Source organism: Tachypleus tridentatus, chromosome 8 (genome assembly GCF_004210375.1).
Source record: "Tachypleus tridentatus isolate NWPU-2018 chromosome 8, ASM421037v1, whole genome shotgun sequence".
NCBI classification, from domain to species: domain Eukaryota; kingdom Metazoa; phylum Arthropoda; class Merostomata; order Xiphosura; family Limulidae; genus Tachypleus; species Tachypleus tridentatus.
The window spans coordinates 90,090,443-90,107,439 of NC_134832.1; the positions used below are offsets into that span (position 1 = coordinate 90,090,443).

The 16,997-nt window shown below is 33.8% G+C and overlaps 2 protein-coding genes and 2 long non-coding RNA genes across 11 annotated transcripts in view; 2 read left to right on the forward strand and 2 right to left on the reverse strand.

The window, feature by feature from the left end:
- lin-52 (DREAM core complex component lin-52) overlaps positions 1-3,602 on the forward strand; it is an 18,518-nt gene extending 14,916 nt beyond the window's left edge. For all 3 annotated transcript variants that reach the window (XM_076450074.1, XM_076450075.1, XM_076450076.1), the window contains one exon: positions 3,192-3,602. In XM_076450074.1, coding sequence (XP_076306189.1) covers positions 3,192-3,301 — 110 coding nt within the window. In that variant the 3' untranslated portion in view covers positions 3,302-3,602. The remainder of the gene's footprint in view (positions 1-3,191) is intronic.
- On the reverse strand, positions 468-8,512 carry LOC143222907 (uncharacterized). Of its 3 annotated transcripts, none has more exons than XR_013012577.1 (3): positions 8,381-8,512; positions 6,833-6,967; positions 468-667 (listed from the first exon to the last, which is right to left on the reverse strand). It is a non-coding gene; the product is annotated as an uncharacterized LOC143222907 (long non-coding RNA). The 3 variants fall into 3 exon arrangements; XR_013012576.1 differs by having other exon boundaries at positions 8,265-8,398; XR_013012575.1 differs by lacking the exons at positions 6,833-6,967; positions 8,381-8,512 and adding an exon at positions 8,265-8,369.
- LOC143222904 (uncharacterized) overlaps positions 5,029-16,997 on the forward strand; it is a 25,682-nt gene continuing 13,713 nt past the window's right edge. The window contains exon 1 of one of the 4 annotated variants that reach the window (XM_076450073.1): positions 5,029-5,492. The gene's annotated coding sequence lies outside the window, so the exon portion shown is untranslated. Of the gene's footprint in view, positions 5,493-8,397; positions 8,535-16,997 lie in introns of those variants that run through there. The other 3 variants (XM_076450072.1, XM_076450070.1, XM_076450071.1) reach the window with 3 other exon arrangements.
- The window catches only part of LOC143222908 (uncharacterized), a 17,940-nt gene continuing 16,421 nt past the window's right edge, over positions 15,479-16,997 (reverse strand). The window contains exon 3 of the long non-coding RNA XR_013012578.1: positions 15,479-16,010. This is a non-coding gene — a long non-coding RNA (uncharacterized LOC143222908). The remainder of the gene's footprint in view (positions 16,011-16,997) is intronic.

Consider the following 16,997-nt stretch of genomic DNA (forward strand, 5'->3'; position numbering starts at 1 on the left):
ATTATTCAACCAAGAAGTGTATAATACACTTCACCACTATATGAAACGAAGCTTTATTCTTTGGATTTGCTATTGTCAGGGTTGTTAGGTGAGAGGGAGTATCGATATTCGGGCAAGCCTACTAGAGGGCTATCTGCGCTTGCCGTTCCTAATTTTGAACTGGTAAGCTAGAAGGAAGGTAACTAATCAGCAGCGCCCATAGATGAGTTAAAGAAGCTCATAGTTACAGTTACTTGTGATTCGACTCGATGACAGATTGTGTGTTAATCTGTATTTAATAGTTAATTCACGAAAGAAATTCAGTAGCTATAAAAAACATACTGATTTCGAGACATAATTTAAAAGAGATGGAATTTTGTAGAGACGCCACATTATTGATGTTTGTTTGAATGTATAGGTAAAAATTACATCCAGTTGTTGTTCGAAACTGTATTTAGAAAATCAACAATAAATCTCTTTAAGCTGTTTTTTATTAACTGTGAGAGTACTGAACAAATAAGCTCATATTTGATATCAGCGACATCTAGAAAATTTTAAATATTGAACAATTTTCTTAAATATTAATTTTTGCTGCCAGTTAGTTCGATTACTTGTCAGAGATGTAAATTTGAAGTTGTGTTCATGCTTTTGATACCAGTTGACAACTTTGGACAGCCAAGTCTGGTTTCTATAAGAAGAAGAAAAATCACCTTTTATATGAACAAAATTATCTGCAACAGTAGCATTTGTGTATAATACACGATACGAAAGTTCTAAGAATATTTTGAACCTTTTCGTGACGTAATGTTTTGAGTTGTTAATTAAAACAAACTTTCCCAAATTGTAAATAATAAAAATGTTTGTTTATGGTAAGTTGTGGTTTGGTCCAGAGATTAATGTTTTTAGGTTACATTGTTTTGACATACTAGGTTGAGATTTACGACGATAAGATGTTCGGGAAATAGGTTTATAAGATAAATGCGTAAAGGGGTGATTCATTTGGACTTTATAAATTCAATTTTTTGTATGTAACAGTAAGTACATAAAAGCCGTTACGTTGTCGTAGTAGTGCGTTTTTTGAAAATAAGCTTGTTGAATCCAGAATTATTTTACAATATTTTATTAACATATTTTACTTCTAATAGTTCATAAGCGAAACTTTGTAGTACGGTGTAGGTTTACCACACAATTGACAACTATTTACGTATTGTTAAAATAATATACAATCGCAATATGTTATATAGGTGAATAGTAGCCAAGTGTATTTAGTAGATAGTTTCAGGTAATTAGGGTAGTTTTCGTTTTCTTTGACGACTAAACACTTTTTAGAACATTATATGTATATGTAAATTAGTCTAATCATAAGATGCGTCAAATGATTGTTTAATTCACAAGAGGATTGATAAGAGTAATGATTTATTTGTAGTTTGAAGACGTATGACAGTCGGTGCTTATATAACACTAGCGTTGTTATCATTGTTCAGCTTCTCTAAAGTATCTGTTGTCATTATCTATCAACAACGACATTCGAAAGACAATGTGTTTCCTACTAGAAAAAAACTGGTTGCCAGTTACTGGTAGTTGACCAAAGAATAAAGAGATAATCAGTGACTATTATATTTTGCTAGCAGGAAATACCCGCGCTCTGCTACGAGGTTCAAAGCCCCCCCCCCTCCATTCTGGTTCACAAGGGCGCTAATATACTGATGAGGCTCTTCCATTATTCCCCACTTTGTATAGCTCCTAAAGGAGGTATTTTCCGAAAACAAAACAAAACAAAACATTTGGACATCGCTTTTAACACCCGATCACCCCTTTCACGTTGGAACACGCTATTAAAAATTTTCAAACATAGCAGTTCCCGAAACATGACACTGTTTTTGGAACGTTAAAAACAATATCAGATTCTGGTTCAGGATCCTTTATGCCTGAATAATCTTCCGGGTGTGTTTTAACCCTCCTTCATCTCGAGAAGGAAATAAGGATACTCCCCAGGCCACCCGAATCCACCTGATAAATTTGATCCTGCTAGCTCGAAAACTGTGGAAGGAGTTGGAAGACAAACAAAAACAAATTTACAACATGAAATAATATAGGATGGTTATGATTTACTCCAGTAGGAAATACAACTAATAATAAACCTTAACAACATCATGATGTTTCAGCAAGTTCAGAGTGGGAATAATTTGTTAACTTCAAAATGATCTAGAAGGTCGAAATGTTAATCTGTACTTTATTTCAATTAAAGATTTAATACCCATACGAACCGTCTTTAGAATACATTTTTACTTCAACTGGACTTCTCGTCATCAGGAATAATGGGCTCTGTCTATTATTGAGTTAAGCGTTATACATTATATGTCCCCCGATCGTACAGCGGTAAGTCTACGGAGTTACAACGCTAAAATCAGGGATTTGATTCCTCTAAGTGAACTCAGCAGATAACCTGATGTGGCTTTGCTACAAGAAAGTACAACAATATATTATGCACAATATTTATATCTGATTTTTAAGATTATTGTTTTTTATGGTATTAACTGCAGTAACCAGTAAATATATATATATATATTTGTTTAAAAGCTTTTAAATATTGTATTTGCCCGAGGGTTTAGTACAGATAATAAAAGGGCTTTTATACCGTGTCTGTCTCGTGGTGCCGGAACATAAAGTTCATGGTGTACTTATGCTTATCGTTCGTATGTCTGTTGTTTATTGTGTTTTGTTTTGTTTTAATAAATCGAAGCCACATTAGTGTATTTGTTGTGTACACTGCAGGAAATCGAACTGCATGAAAGATAAAGTAGCTACAATTATGTTCGGTGAAGAAATTTTTCATTAATGTTTGATTTAGTAAAATAATATTTGTGCTTTGTTCCCTTTTCGCGACAAACCGGTATCATCAGTGTTTCATCAGCACATTTCCTGTGCATAAATTCTTGAGTATTAATTCAAATATTGTTTAAAACAGGATTTCTTGCAACAAAGCCACCTTGTTCTGGAAGGTTCTTTATCATTTAGTTGCATCTGTTTTATTGATGAATCACGCTGAATGTAAATTGATTTAAAACTTTAGGGCTATTATTTAACTTCAGAATTTGTAAACTCACTGAATACATTACAATTTAAGTATAACAGCATGAAATAACGTATACATAATATAAATATTTTCTGATCTTATGTAAGTTATAAAACAGTTTCCATTAATATTACAGACATCTTCTCCAGTAGTTGTCGCGAATACTCACACTTCAACCTAAGTAGCTTCGAATTTTCCTTAATTCGTACTACGATTAGTTGCGAAGAGAAGAGAGCTAACCAGTGATTCGATAACAATTTGATAACCCAGATGCTGATATTCGTCATACGGCCTGTTTATACTGAAGGTTTCCACATCCGGCATGGAAGTTATGACAAATGGCATCATCGATATTTATGTTATAAACGGAATAATTCATGGCTAGTGAGAAAAGAAAAAGGCGCAAAAAATTTGTTTTTTTTTTTAAGTAAACGCTTAAGAATATCCTAACGAGGGCAATTTATGTGTGGAAAAGCATATTATTCATTGTCGTTTATTGTGTGAAGAATGTATTATTGGCTAATAAAAATTTATGTGTGGAAAGGTATATGGTTTATTTTCATCAATTGTGTGAAAAATGTATTAGTGACTAATAAAAGTAGAAAAAAAAAGGACCTAAAATTTCAGTACTAAACGCTTACATACGCACACAAACACCTTGTACACACTATGTTCATAACTTTTTTCATAAATATAAACCTTAACAAATCACTTTCGAAACAATGCATTTTGGTAACTAGCTTGTAAGGCTAAGATTCGGAGCTCAATCTCCAAGATGATGAGCATAGAAGACATATAGAGAGATCATTATGTCGATTTGTTTTAAACTGAGGAAATATATATTGTTTATATTACTCCCTAGTCCAGTGTATATTTTAAACTGGGAACTGTAGATCGCTTAAATGTCTCCCTGGTTCAGTGTGTATTTTGATTTGAGAAAGCACCCCACTTTTCCTTTAGCGTTTCAAGTTATACAGCATAGCTTGTTGATATTGAAGAAATTCATTCTACTTGCACGGACATGTCTTTTTGTACCTTAAATATTTGGCCTGGCATGGCCTAGCGCGTTAAGGCGTGCGCTTCGTAATCTGAGGGTCGCGGGTTCGCGCCCGAGTCGCGCCAAACATGCTCGCCCTCCCAGCCGTGGAGGCGTTATAATGTGACGGTCAATCCCACTATTCGTTGGTAAAAGAGTAGCCCAAGAGTTGGCGGTGGGTGGTAATGATTAGCTGCCTTCCCTCTAATCTTACACTGCTAAATTAGGGACGGCTAGCACAGATAGCCCTCGAGTAGCTTTGTGCGAAATTCCAAAAAACAAAAACAAACAAACCCTTAAATATTTTTTATGTAAATACTCATGATTTTATTAGGTAAAAGAAAATAATTGAAGATTAAGCTTGCAATATAGTGCTTATCATAATATATTGGGCTTTATCGAAATATTCAAACTTTTGAGTTACTGTTGGTTTAAATGTAATGTGAACAATTGTGTTACAGTTTCTCTTTTAATAGCTAATATCACACATTGTGCTATAATATCTACTTGAACAACTGATGTGATAAACTGTTCTACGATATTTATTTTAATAGCTGAAGTGAGGAACTATATTGTAATATTTTTGTTCAAAATCTAATGTGACGGACTTTGTTACGATATCTATTCTTATAGTTAATGAAACGAACTGGTCTGCAGTATCTGTTCTAATAGTTCAGGTAACGAACTGAATTACAATATCTATTCTAATAGTTAATGTGACGAACTTTACAACGATATCTGTTCTTATAGTGTTAATGAAACGAACAAAATGCAGTATCTGTTCTAATAGTTAATGTGACGCAGTCTACTATATCTGTTCTAATAATTTATATGACGAACTGGATTACAGAATTTGATCTGAGAGCTAATGTGACAAACAGTGCAGCGTATGCTATTGTTTTATTTATTGTAAGGTATGTTATGATAGGTAATCACATTGAACGTTTTTTAGAATCATTGTAAACAACAAATACTTCTTTAACGTATCACGAGAGATATGATTTCCGCATATCTGTGTAATAAAAAGCTACGTAGCTGAGGTGTAAACTAGTTGTATGATAATAAATGTCTAGGTTTTGTCATACGTTGATCTCGTGGAGTGAAAAAGTAATAAAACTGCCTTGATTTATTCTGGAATTTTCTGATTGGTCGTCACCGGTGGCAACTTGTAACTGTTCTGTATAGCTTTGTTATGCAGTAGCGAGTTGTTATAAAGCGCTGTCATCGGGAGAGGGACCAAGTGCATAGTGTAGCTTAATATACTTGATGTGGGCGCTTAACGACCTCCACTTCTAGACTAGCTCCTTTCTCTGGCAAAACTAATGGTCGTGTTACGTATCTATAACAGGTGTCGTCTATATAGAATGAACCACACGGTGATATATTGTCACTGAAAGTCAGGTTAGTTATATCTAATAAAATATATTGGTGTCTCAATATTTTTAATATAATGTCACAGTCGTTTTTGTTGTTAATCTAAACTGCATCATTTTGTATTATTTTTATTCAAAAGTATGCATATGTGCATGTTGTTAGATATTACTGTTTATTATAAATATCTCACAAATTTGTTCGTGTGTATATTTATGTATATTTCAATACGTGTTAAAGAAAAGAAAAGATACTGTATTTAAATTTGGTTTATAAATACGGGCATTCTTTACTCTTAATTTTATACTCTTAAGAACGTTAAACAATTTTCTGGTAATTAACAAGAACTTGAGATAAGGATGCTTTGGGAAAATTCAGTTTTATTTTACTGTAACGCTGCACAATAAATTGACTAGTTAGTTCTACTGTGTGCTGCTTAAAAGCTTACCAGTGAGCCACAAGGGGTAGACAAATTTAGTTTTTTATTTATTTTCGGTGAGGGGTGAAATAAGTTACATTGTAGAAATAAACTATACTGGTTACAAAATAAAACAGTTTAAGTTTAGTATGGAGAGATTATGATTAAAAGATTGGCCTAATCCTTGTGTTTTGTTTACTTGAATAACGCGTTATGCACACAAGGGTGAAAGCTATTGTGTCAGATATCGCTATAGTTCAGGAATAGGTTGTCCTTACTTTTGAACGACAGACTAGACGCATCATCGCGTCCAGAAGTAGCTGTTTGAGATTATCACATTTACAACGCTGCTGTAATTGAAAGTGTAAAACGTGTTTGCTAGCGCAATGTCTCGAACCCGAGATCCCCAGTCCGATACGCTAATCACTCGGCCACGCCTATCTCCTACTTACTGTTAGAGCTTCTAGGAACCATAGTATTAATGTTATATCTTTTGTGATGTAATTAGAACATTTTCATTACAACAAAATTATCAACAGTCATCGAGTCTCTTTAAATATTTTCCCAAGTTAACTTGAGAAATTGGTAAAAAATAATATATTAAAAACTTTAACCGAAATAGTGACAAAATCCAAAAATACTAAAGTGGAAACATCTATTATACTATTGGTTACTTGGCTTTTTATTGTCTTTGAGAATATGATGTCAGTATATTTTATATTTAAATATATAAAAAAAATATATTTAGGTGTCTTGGAAAAAATCAAAAGCAGACATCATGGAACAACGTCGTTTCGTTGGTATTATTATAAAATTGATAAAACATATGTAATAAAACGTAATTTTGCATGTCAGATTTCAGTGTTCTCTTCACCTGTCGATATATATATTAGTGTTTTTCAACTTAACTGGATTTTTCATGGGGTGTTAAATTGAATAATTTATTACTTGCCAGAATAATCAGGATTATTTCATTGATATGCGTCCAACTCTGTAGTATATTATTATCAGTGTTCGAATACTTTCAGTAAACTGCAGATATTGATATATCAGGCTTTTTGTTAGTTGTTTGTTCTTTATAAGAAATCTAAAACAAAACAGAAACTGATAATGAATATGCTGACGTACTGTCCAAATACAATAAATACACTGGGCCGTTATGATGATAAACCAAATGAATAACATTTCGAAACAACTAGAAACAAACACGAGTTTTTGTTTAATGTGTGATTATTTTCTGATATCGAAATTATTCTGTTAAAGGTATTATTGAAAACAGCGGTATATAATTATTGTCAGGCATTGGGGCTATGTTACTGAGTGACTTTGAAGTTTAATGAAAACAACTGTACATATTTATTGTCACACTGAGGGTTATGCTACTGAGTGCTGTTGAAGCGGTAATGAAAATAACTAAATAATTATTGTCCTGCTGCGGGGTTACGTTACTGAATACTGTTGAAGCTTACAGAAACATAGCTTTTACCCTACTAGCTCTGATGAAGCTGTAGAGAGGGGCATTGGCTTAAATAAAAACTAATGTTATTAACTGGAGAGTAAAGGTTGTTTGCTTTTCAAACTTTATCTCCAGTATGTACTACAAATTTGTGGAATACGTATATTGTTGGCCCACAGTCACCGTATCTAATTCCTATGTGCCAAATGTTCCTCCCGTTTGGGCGTGGGAGCGTTATAATGTGACAGTCAATCCCACTATTCGTTGGTAAAAGAGTAATCCAAGGATTGGCAGTGGGTGATGATAACTAGCTGCCTTCCCTCTAGTCTTTTGCTGCAAAATTAGAGACGGCAAGCACAAATAGCTCTCGTGTAGCTTTTCGCGAAATTGAAAAAACAAAACAAAATATTGTTAAAGTTCCGGGTGATGGTACTGAAATGTACAATTGTTTCAGTATAACAGTTACTAATCTCAATTTTCACCCACGTAGAATCTTGTGGATATCAAAGAACATGATAACTAATTCCCAGTATACACGTTGTTAATGCCAATTAATTAAAACGAGTTCAATGTTTGTATATATATATTTATGGAAACTTCAATCTCAGCCGGTTTTAACATAATAGTTTTGAAATTAATTATCTTATTTAATACATTAATCCATCGAATTATCAGACATAAAAATACCAGGGACTTAAAAATTAGCTGAAATTTGTATGTATTGATTGGTCTTGCAGCGTATTGTATAGTTGCATACAATACGCCTGTATTCTTAGATTATAGACTAGTGTGTCAATTTTTATCTTGAGGTTCAAAGATGTAGGTAGCGTTTAACATCGCTAACAAGCATAGTGTAGCATACTGTGGTATTAAGATAGAAATATGATATAGTACTGGAATTTCAGAGGCATATAATATGGTAACTTACGTTCTAGCAGCAATTGGATTTGTAAATCCGATCAACACCTCATGCACACTTAAGATAAAGAGCAAAATCAGATATCCCTGGAATTCACCCATAGCCCCTGTTTCTGAGCTACTCACCAGACAAAAGATAGCCAGCCAGCAGTGCTTGTTGTTACGTCTATAGCGGGACTGATTTCACAATGCACTTACTGTTGAAAGGGGAGAAAGTTATCAGAACTGGAATCCTAGACCGAGACTGAGAAGTATAACATGTGATGCTGATATGATAAAGGTAAAAAGGTTGACACTGAATTGGTGACAGGTGTAAAATGTAACTTTTAGATAATATGGAAAGAAAATATAGTATTGAACTGGTAACAGAGAGTAGAATGTGATATTTACGTGCCAGAGGTCTAGTATGTGGTTATTAAAATCAGTGTTATAGCGGTATTATAGAATGTGGTATTATAGCTCCAGAGGTGTAGAATGGTACTGACATATCAAATATTATAAAGTGTTTATTTTGCTGAATTTTTAGACGAAGATTCAGATGGTGGAGATGAAAATGTTAGTTTATCCTAACACAAAATTGGTTTCGTTCTACCACCAATTTCATATTAAAAAGCAGCATTTGGATTACATGAATTTGTGAATAAAGTGCTGTCATCACTCTGTTATAGTGATGGATTTTTATCTATTTTAATATCGACGTTTGTTTAAGTTAAATTTATATCTAGAAATGTACATAGTTTATACTGTTAAATGTACATTGCAAAATTCCTTCTCGTTTATTAAAGTTGCAGAATTTTCTCGAGTGTAAGAATAAAAAATATGTGTGTCTACATAAACACTATTTATCGTCTATATTATTGTGCAGGCTGAAATTTCTAGAAACTCTCCTCACTTCTTTAAATGTAGCCAAAGCGACGCGCTAAGAGACATTAACTATTATTGTTTTGTCATAGTTGGTATGCCATAATTAAGATTAACACTTATTAGTCGGGAACTTCAGATATTTGACGTTTGTAGATTTCGAACATGACAAATTATTTAACTTCAGTGGATTCACGTAGGATATTAGTATTTTAATGAAGACATTGTATAACTTTAGCGGGGAAAAACTCGTTTTACGATGAACGAATAACAGAGCAAGCTAGCTCCCAATTAAGCGAATATCGTCTACCTCAACTGAAGATTAGTTTGTTCGTCGTGAACCTTCGATAAGATACCATGGAAACTCCAGATAAATAGAGGGCTAAATATTGTCTGTAAAACTTTTGTATATAAATGGTTATTAGTAATCACCGTTGTCATAAGTTGTATTGTAGTTTACATGTTAAAATATATTTGTATTAGTACAGAAACTGTATGTATCAGTTGTATTGTCAAGTGTCATAAACTGAAAGCATATCGACATTTATTTAACTTCAAAATTTAATTTAAGATGTAACTCAGTATTAGGCTATTTGAAATTGTAATACATAACATTATAAATTGGAGACTCGTGTCTGATTGTCCATGTTTCCTTTAATCACTCTCTCTTGAACAACTATAAAGATATAATAAAAGTCCATTGCTTGAAATTGACAAAATTTTAGAATTAGAAGTTAAAAATCAATGAGAAAAAATGCACTTTAAAATCGCATTGTTGAAATACTAGTCGATGATGATTTGTTATATGAAGAAGTATCAGAAGAATATTCTAGTGTCCACACTAGCCAATCGGTGTTGAGTGATAAAGTTAAACTAGAGATCCAGCTAAAACTCAAAGAAATCGAACTTGAACCAACTCGTATCGAAGCTGAAAGAGATTGTTTGTTTGTTTTGAATTTCGCGCAAAGCTACTCGAGGGCTATCTGCGCTCTGAAAGAGAAGATGAATGCTTTGAAATCAAAAACTCGCATTAAAGCCGAAAGAAATGGGATTTAGACTCAACTCAGATTCACTAAGGCAAAATGACAATTTTAGGCTTATCGATGTATTAAAATACCACCATATTATGAAAAGGAAGTTAATAAATAGTTCCAACATTCTGAGAAGCTTGTACCGCTCTCTTTTTAAAAGATTGCACAGATTATCACAAGGTCAAAGCAGCTATTCTCAAAATATAGGAATTCGTACCAGAGGTTTATCACCAAACATTTCGAGATTATCACAAGTAAGATAATCAAATTATATGGAATTTTCTCACAGAGAAAGAGGTTTATTTTAATCAATGGTGTAATTCTATGCATATTAGCAACAGTTTCGACAAACTAAAACAGTTATTTCTAATTGAGGAACTTAAAAGTTGTGCACGTAAGATCTCAAACTTAAATGGATGAAGAGAAAATTGAAACACTACAGGAAACAGTTGTTCTTTCCGATAATTACAATTTATTCCATAAAAACCTTTTAAAAAAGAAATTTCTACCATACCAGCAAAACCTGTATCTGCTCAATCCAGTAAAGTTGAGGATTTTTGTTAAAAATTCAGCTCCTGTAGTTAGAAATTTTCTGACAATCAGGATAAAAAGTGATAAAAACTAACATGGCCTATATGCCATTTTTGTAAAAACCTGGTAATGTGATGTACGATTGTCGGTGTTTATAAAAGAAAACGAGACAACACCCAGTGTGTTGGTATCTACATACGGATGTAGTTTCACCAGATCATCCAACCTTGTTGATTTGGCCAATAATGTAAAGGTTAATGCAGTAAGGAAGGAATTTAGATCCTTTGATGGTCTGTGTTGTTCACAAATAACACTGCCAATTCCATACCCTTACCTATTCTATGTTATACTGGGGCGAATAAGTCATTATTTTTAGAACGTATATTGCCTTTGAATTCGAGTTATGCCCCTGGTGAGTGTGTTATTGCTCAGGGTATTGAGAGTGGCTTTGTCAATGTTTCTCTTCATAATTTATTTAACATCAGGCTTAATTTCTGGACCAGTTGTGGTTGGAATAAGACTTATTCTGTCATTTAAGGGTGTATCATTATTGTTGGGAAATGATTTGGCTGGGGAAAAAGCTGTTGCAGAACACAAAATGTTTAACGAGCCGATCACTGTTTCATCCAAGAATGATGATGTGATTGAGGAGAATCCCAATGTGTTTTTCTGGTGTGCTGTGACTAGAGCTCAGGCTGAAAAATTAAGCCCAAAACAAATAATAGACACTTATTCAGAGGACAATGCTATAGATTTGTCTCAGCCATTTTTTGAATGTGATGGGGACCTTGTGGATGACTGTCCTACTGGTAATGATAAACGTGAGGGATCTGGTTTATTTGGTGAAATTCCGTTTGCTAAAAGTAAACTGATTAATGAGTAAGAATAAGATCCTTAGATCTCTTCACCATTTAAATATGCATTCCCAAAAGATAAACTGGAGAAAGATATGAATGGTTAGTTTTCGAAAATGCAATGCTTATGAGGAAATGAAGACCACCAGATGTCTCAGCTTCAGATGAGTGAAATGTAGTGTATTAACCCTATCGTCACGGGTCAAAGGTCATGTCATATTGCGTTTGCTGATTCACATTCAAAATTTTGTTGAACTGTTACTTATGAATGTAGGTAAATAAGTTTGATATTAATTTGTACATCATAATTCATATTTTAATATGATTCGTTAGTTAATCTCTTAATTTTAAAAGTAAATATTAACAGTGCTTCCACGGGCCAGGCACCCAGAATTTGGACATTGTGACAAACTTTAGTTTATAACATCATTCTGGAATGAACTAAAACTCCATTTTTAGGGTTTTCAGGTTGAACTAAAATTTCAAACATGTTTTACGAAACATTTCACAGATTTAGTGACGCTATCGCAAGATTTTGACTTCCATAGGACACAGTAGTGAACTTAGAAGATATATGTGAGTTGTTGTGATGTTGACTTACTCGTTCGGCTTCTTGGCTAAGACCAAGCATAGTTTGTTGTGTTCATGGCTATTTGTTCCCCTTGTTGTTCTTTGTATTCAGAGAAGATACAAAGGCCTTGATCTTCGTCCAGGGATAATTGTTTCATCTTAATTAATGATGTGTATAGCAAAGCCACATGGGACCATCTGCTGAGTCCACCGAGGGGAATCGAACCCCTTATTTTAGCGTTGTAAATCTGTAGACTTACCGCTGTACCAGCAGGGAACTGATCAATCTTGCTCCATCGCTTTCAGTGTAGCTCGCTTACAGTAATGCTGGACAGATCGTACTGTAGGTTCTAGCTAAAACCCAGACTTCAGTCGACTATAGTGCCATCTAGTTATTTCAAAAGCTCTTTTCCAACTCTTCAGTCTCTTTCGCTTCTTTGATTGCCATCAACATTTTCTCTGAATACATTTCTTTAACAGAACTTGTTGCACATCGTGAGCAGGTGAGAATAACTTTGTATGATGAGATTTCTCACAAATGTCGTTTCCAATTACGATCATAAGACCATCTGGATCTCCTGGGAGTAAGAAGGTGTACAAAATCCTTAATACAGTCATGCAGAACGCAAGCAATCGATTGTTCTTGTCAGAGCACTGAAACTATATGACTTACATTGAACTTTTTCATTTGGAAAGTTTGATGTCGCTGTGGATTTGATACCAAAAAAAATGTCGAATTGAATAGCACTATTGAGTGCTGCAACAATGCCTTAAATGTCTTATTTTCACACTTGAGTTAATGAATATTATGCGTCGTTTTTTCGTTGTTACGAAATACAAGGAATCTTCGGAAGTATCACTAGATTTTTCACCACTCTCCAATGGAATAGCATAATCAATTCTTCCCCACCTGCTTTTCGTGCCATTTTGATCTCTGAGTCCAGACTGTTGTATTAACACTGAAATCGAGGGCATTTCCCACAAGTATATACGCACTTGCGAACCATTTTCTTCTTTTTGTATATCAACGTTACTTTATCAATGCAAGATCAGTACACTCACTCATTGAATGTCGTTAGTATGTCTGTATCTGTTTTATGTCCAACCGTGGATCCGATTTTTACAAAGGGTACGGCAATCGCTTTTTGTTTGCCCAATCAGGTTTTGATATAAGTGTTAACCAATAAGTAAACAACCCAGAATGACTTGAAAAATAAGTTCTGCAAAATCCCTGGTACCAGGCCTGTTGAAGTATTGTTAAAAAAAAAATTCTAAATATCGATTTTTGAGTGTTCCCTGGCACAATGAATGCAGCATTAGTTCAAATTAGATGGTTGTGATGTTCAAATATAAAGTCTATAGTTTATTACGAATTAAAAACTAAAATTACCCATATTAATAAACTAGAATCTAAAATAAGAACCTCCTATCTCTTCTATTTGCTGATATGTTGCCCGATTTACTGAATCAAACACAGTGACCCCGCCCACCTCTTTCTATTTTTAAAAACACTTGCTTACCTACACCTACTTGTGTCTACGACGTGTGCATAACCAATCGAAAGCTCAGAATGTTCCCCACGTGGTTTTATGATAAGCCTTGGCAAAATATTTACGTGGCAAACTCGTTCTTTTTATGGCAGATTTTAAACGATAACGCCTTTAAAAAATATGACATTTCGAGCTCACTGGACACTTACCTTTAAACTCGAATTCGGCATAATTAATAAACTTGATAAATCACAGTAGAATTCTATAGTATTGACATAGTAATTTGTGATTTTTGATTATTTTAAAATGTATATATAAAACCTTAACAAATATTTCGCTTCACATTCTCCACTAGCGAAATTTGGCAAAGCTTACCAAACTAACGCAAGCAGCAAATGAGTTCAAATTTCATAGCTAGAAGAAATAATTATTTTTCGTAGTTCTCTATTTTGTATTCTATGTTTTAAAAAAGATAACTGAAATTGACTATTTTATTTTAAATAGTAATAGTATATATGCATATATATCTGAAGTGTGACTGTATTTACATTTTGTACGAACGAATTTCTATGCTAAAGCGACGGAGTAGTGACTATTTAGCACCTATATACTCGATTCGCGGCGAACTGCTGACCATTTGTCATTATATTACCGCCTTAGAACACGATATTTTGATAAAGAGAAGCAACAGTTACATGTGGAAACAGAAAATTGCTGAGCAGTGCGTTAGAAAAGGAAGGGATACTGAGAAACTACACCCTATAGACCAATCAAGAGCAATGCTCTCATCCGCAAAGTGAAGGTTAAGGCCATTGCAATGAAATTGGACTACTTCTGTTGCTACTGACAACATAATCAAAACTGTTTAAAGTTGAATGGCTAAAATACACATTCTACTACACACCCCAAGAAATTATAATAAAGATAACCAAAGAAATTTGACAACATACTTACACAAGCCACTGGTTCTGTTTCTGTTAACCAATGTGTCTGTGGTTTATTAAATGTGATCTGGGAAGCTGATGTGATTGTGGAGAATGGGGTCTGCGGAAATGTTTTCAAGTTATGCAGACTGAGATTTACATAGTTGTCTTTCAACAAAGACTGTTACAGAGGAAACTACTGTGTCAGAAGATAGTACAACCAGACTGAGCAGAACTGATGTTGGAGGGAGTAGTTTCAAAGGTTAAGAAAACTAGAACATTGTTTTACCCTTGTATTATACCCAGTAAATATTTATTTTCAAGGCTGTGTTTTCTTGTAGGAGAATCGCTTTGGGTTACCTGCTTTGTTCACCAAAGGGAATCGAACCTCTGATTCGAGCGTATTACATCCGAAGACTTACCGCTTTTCCGCCGGTTGACATCAGATTGTGATTTTAATACTATTACGTATTACAATTTCTAATAGCCTAAAACTGAGTTAAATTGTAATTTAAACTTAGAAGTTAAATAAATGTCGATATGTATCTAGATTATTATACTTGACAACAAAGCTGATACACGCAGTTTTTGTGCTAATACAAATATATTTTAATGTACAAACAACAACACAATTTACTATAACGGTGATTACTAATAATGATTTATGTATACAAGTTTTACCAACTTACAAACTTGTTATCATATCAAAGGTTCTTAATAAGCAAATTAATCTAGCCAACTCGGTGTTCTTTATTGAACATACATTGAGTTTCCCCGCTGAAGATATATAATGTCTTCGTAAAAATACTAATGTCTAATATGAATCCACTGAAGTTAAATGGTTTGTAATGCTTGAAATCTTTTAACGTTAAATATCTGAAGTTCCCGACTAATAAGCGTTAATCTCAATTATAGCTTCCGAAGTTTATAGTATACCAACTATGTCAAACCAATAATATATACTGTCGTTTGACGCGTCGCGCTGGTTATATTTATCAGCGTGAGGAGAATTCCTAGAAATTTCAGCCTGCATAGCAATATAAACGATATTGTAACAACTAACCACACTCAAAAATATCATTAAATTTTTATTGTTGGTAGGAGTTGGATAATTCACAATGCAACCAACTTCGGCTTGAATATCACAATTATTTTGAAATTTACTGGCGTCAGAGTCAAAGTAACCGTCTTCAATATCAGAAGAACGCTCATTAGGTAAAATAGTTTCAGATGAATTTTGTATGTGATAGGGCTTCAACATATTGATATGACATAACTGGTGTTTTTGCAACATAATTTGTCTCAGTAACTTTCCGAACAACCTCACAGGGGTCATGATACTCACCTTTGAGTAGGTGTCTCACAGTGGATAGAATTACTAAAACCATGTCTCCAGGACAGCACTTATGCTCTTCAGCCTTCCAATCATAAACGTTCTCATTTTAGCTTGGAATGACTTCAAATTTTCTCGAACCAATTCGCAAACACGTAAGAATCTGGACCGAAATTTAGAAACATAATACAGTAAGTGCATTTTCGGGTCATCTTTTAAGCATTGTTTTTTCAGCAACTTTCCAGTGAACAGCCAAACACCAACTCAAATAAGCTAAACACTAATGACTCCTGAACCGACTTACAAACAACAAACAATAATAATAAATTAACTCCTTCATCTCAATTTTTTTCATTATCGAGACAATAAACCTGCATCATATTTTTCAAGATACAATAGAATATCTTAACAGCACATTGCTATTCTGGATGATAGGCACTAGATTCGATCTGTTTAGCACCGAGCTGATAAACAACTTGTTGAAACAAATCCGACATACAGCTTGAACTCTGATCAGACTGAATTTCTTTAGGCAAACCAACAAAGATAAAGATATTAATCAAACCTGTAGAAAGTTTTGGGACTGAAATATTTTTCAAAGGGATAGCTTTAAAGAATCGAGTGGACGCGTATATGACAGTCAACAAATACTGGTTCCCTGATCAAGTTTTTGGTAAAGGCCCAGCACAGTCCACAACCACATGACTAAAGGGCTTTTTAAAAGCTGGGTTAGGTTTCAAATGAGCAATAAAACATTTTGGTTAGGTTTTCTGGCCAACCGACAGGTATGATATGTTTCAAAAAACTTACAAACATCTTGCCTAATTTTTGACCCCAAAAAATATATTTTTGTCAGATACTTTGTTCACACCTGAATGACCTCCCATAGGGAGTTCATGGGCAACTCTCAATATTTCATAATGATACGGTTTGGGAAATACGATTTAACAAAATGTTCTTGATTGTCTAGAAACCGTATTATTTGTTTTTGTTTTCACTATTTTTTTCCAATTTTGCTAAACTAATTTATTTTTGTTACTTCTCTTGTTCTATTTCTGTTTAAATACAAGATATAGATCTCTCGAGCCACGCGTGCTTTTTATTATATACTCTAAAAGCCTTTTTTTATTCCTCATAGAAAACTTGATGA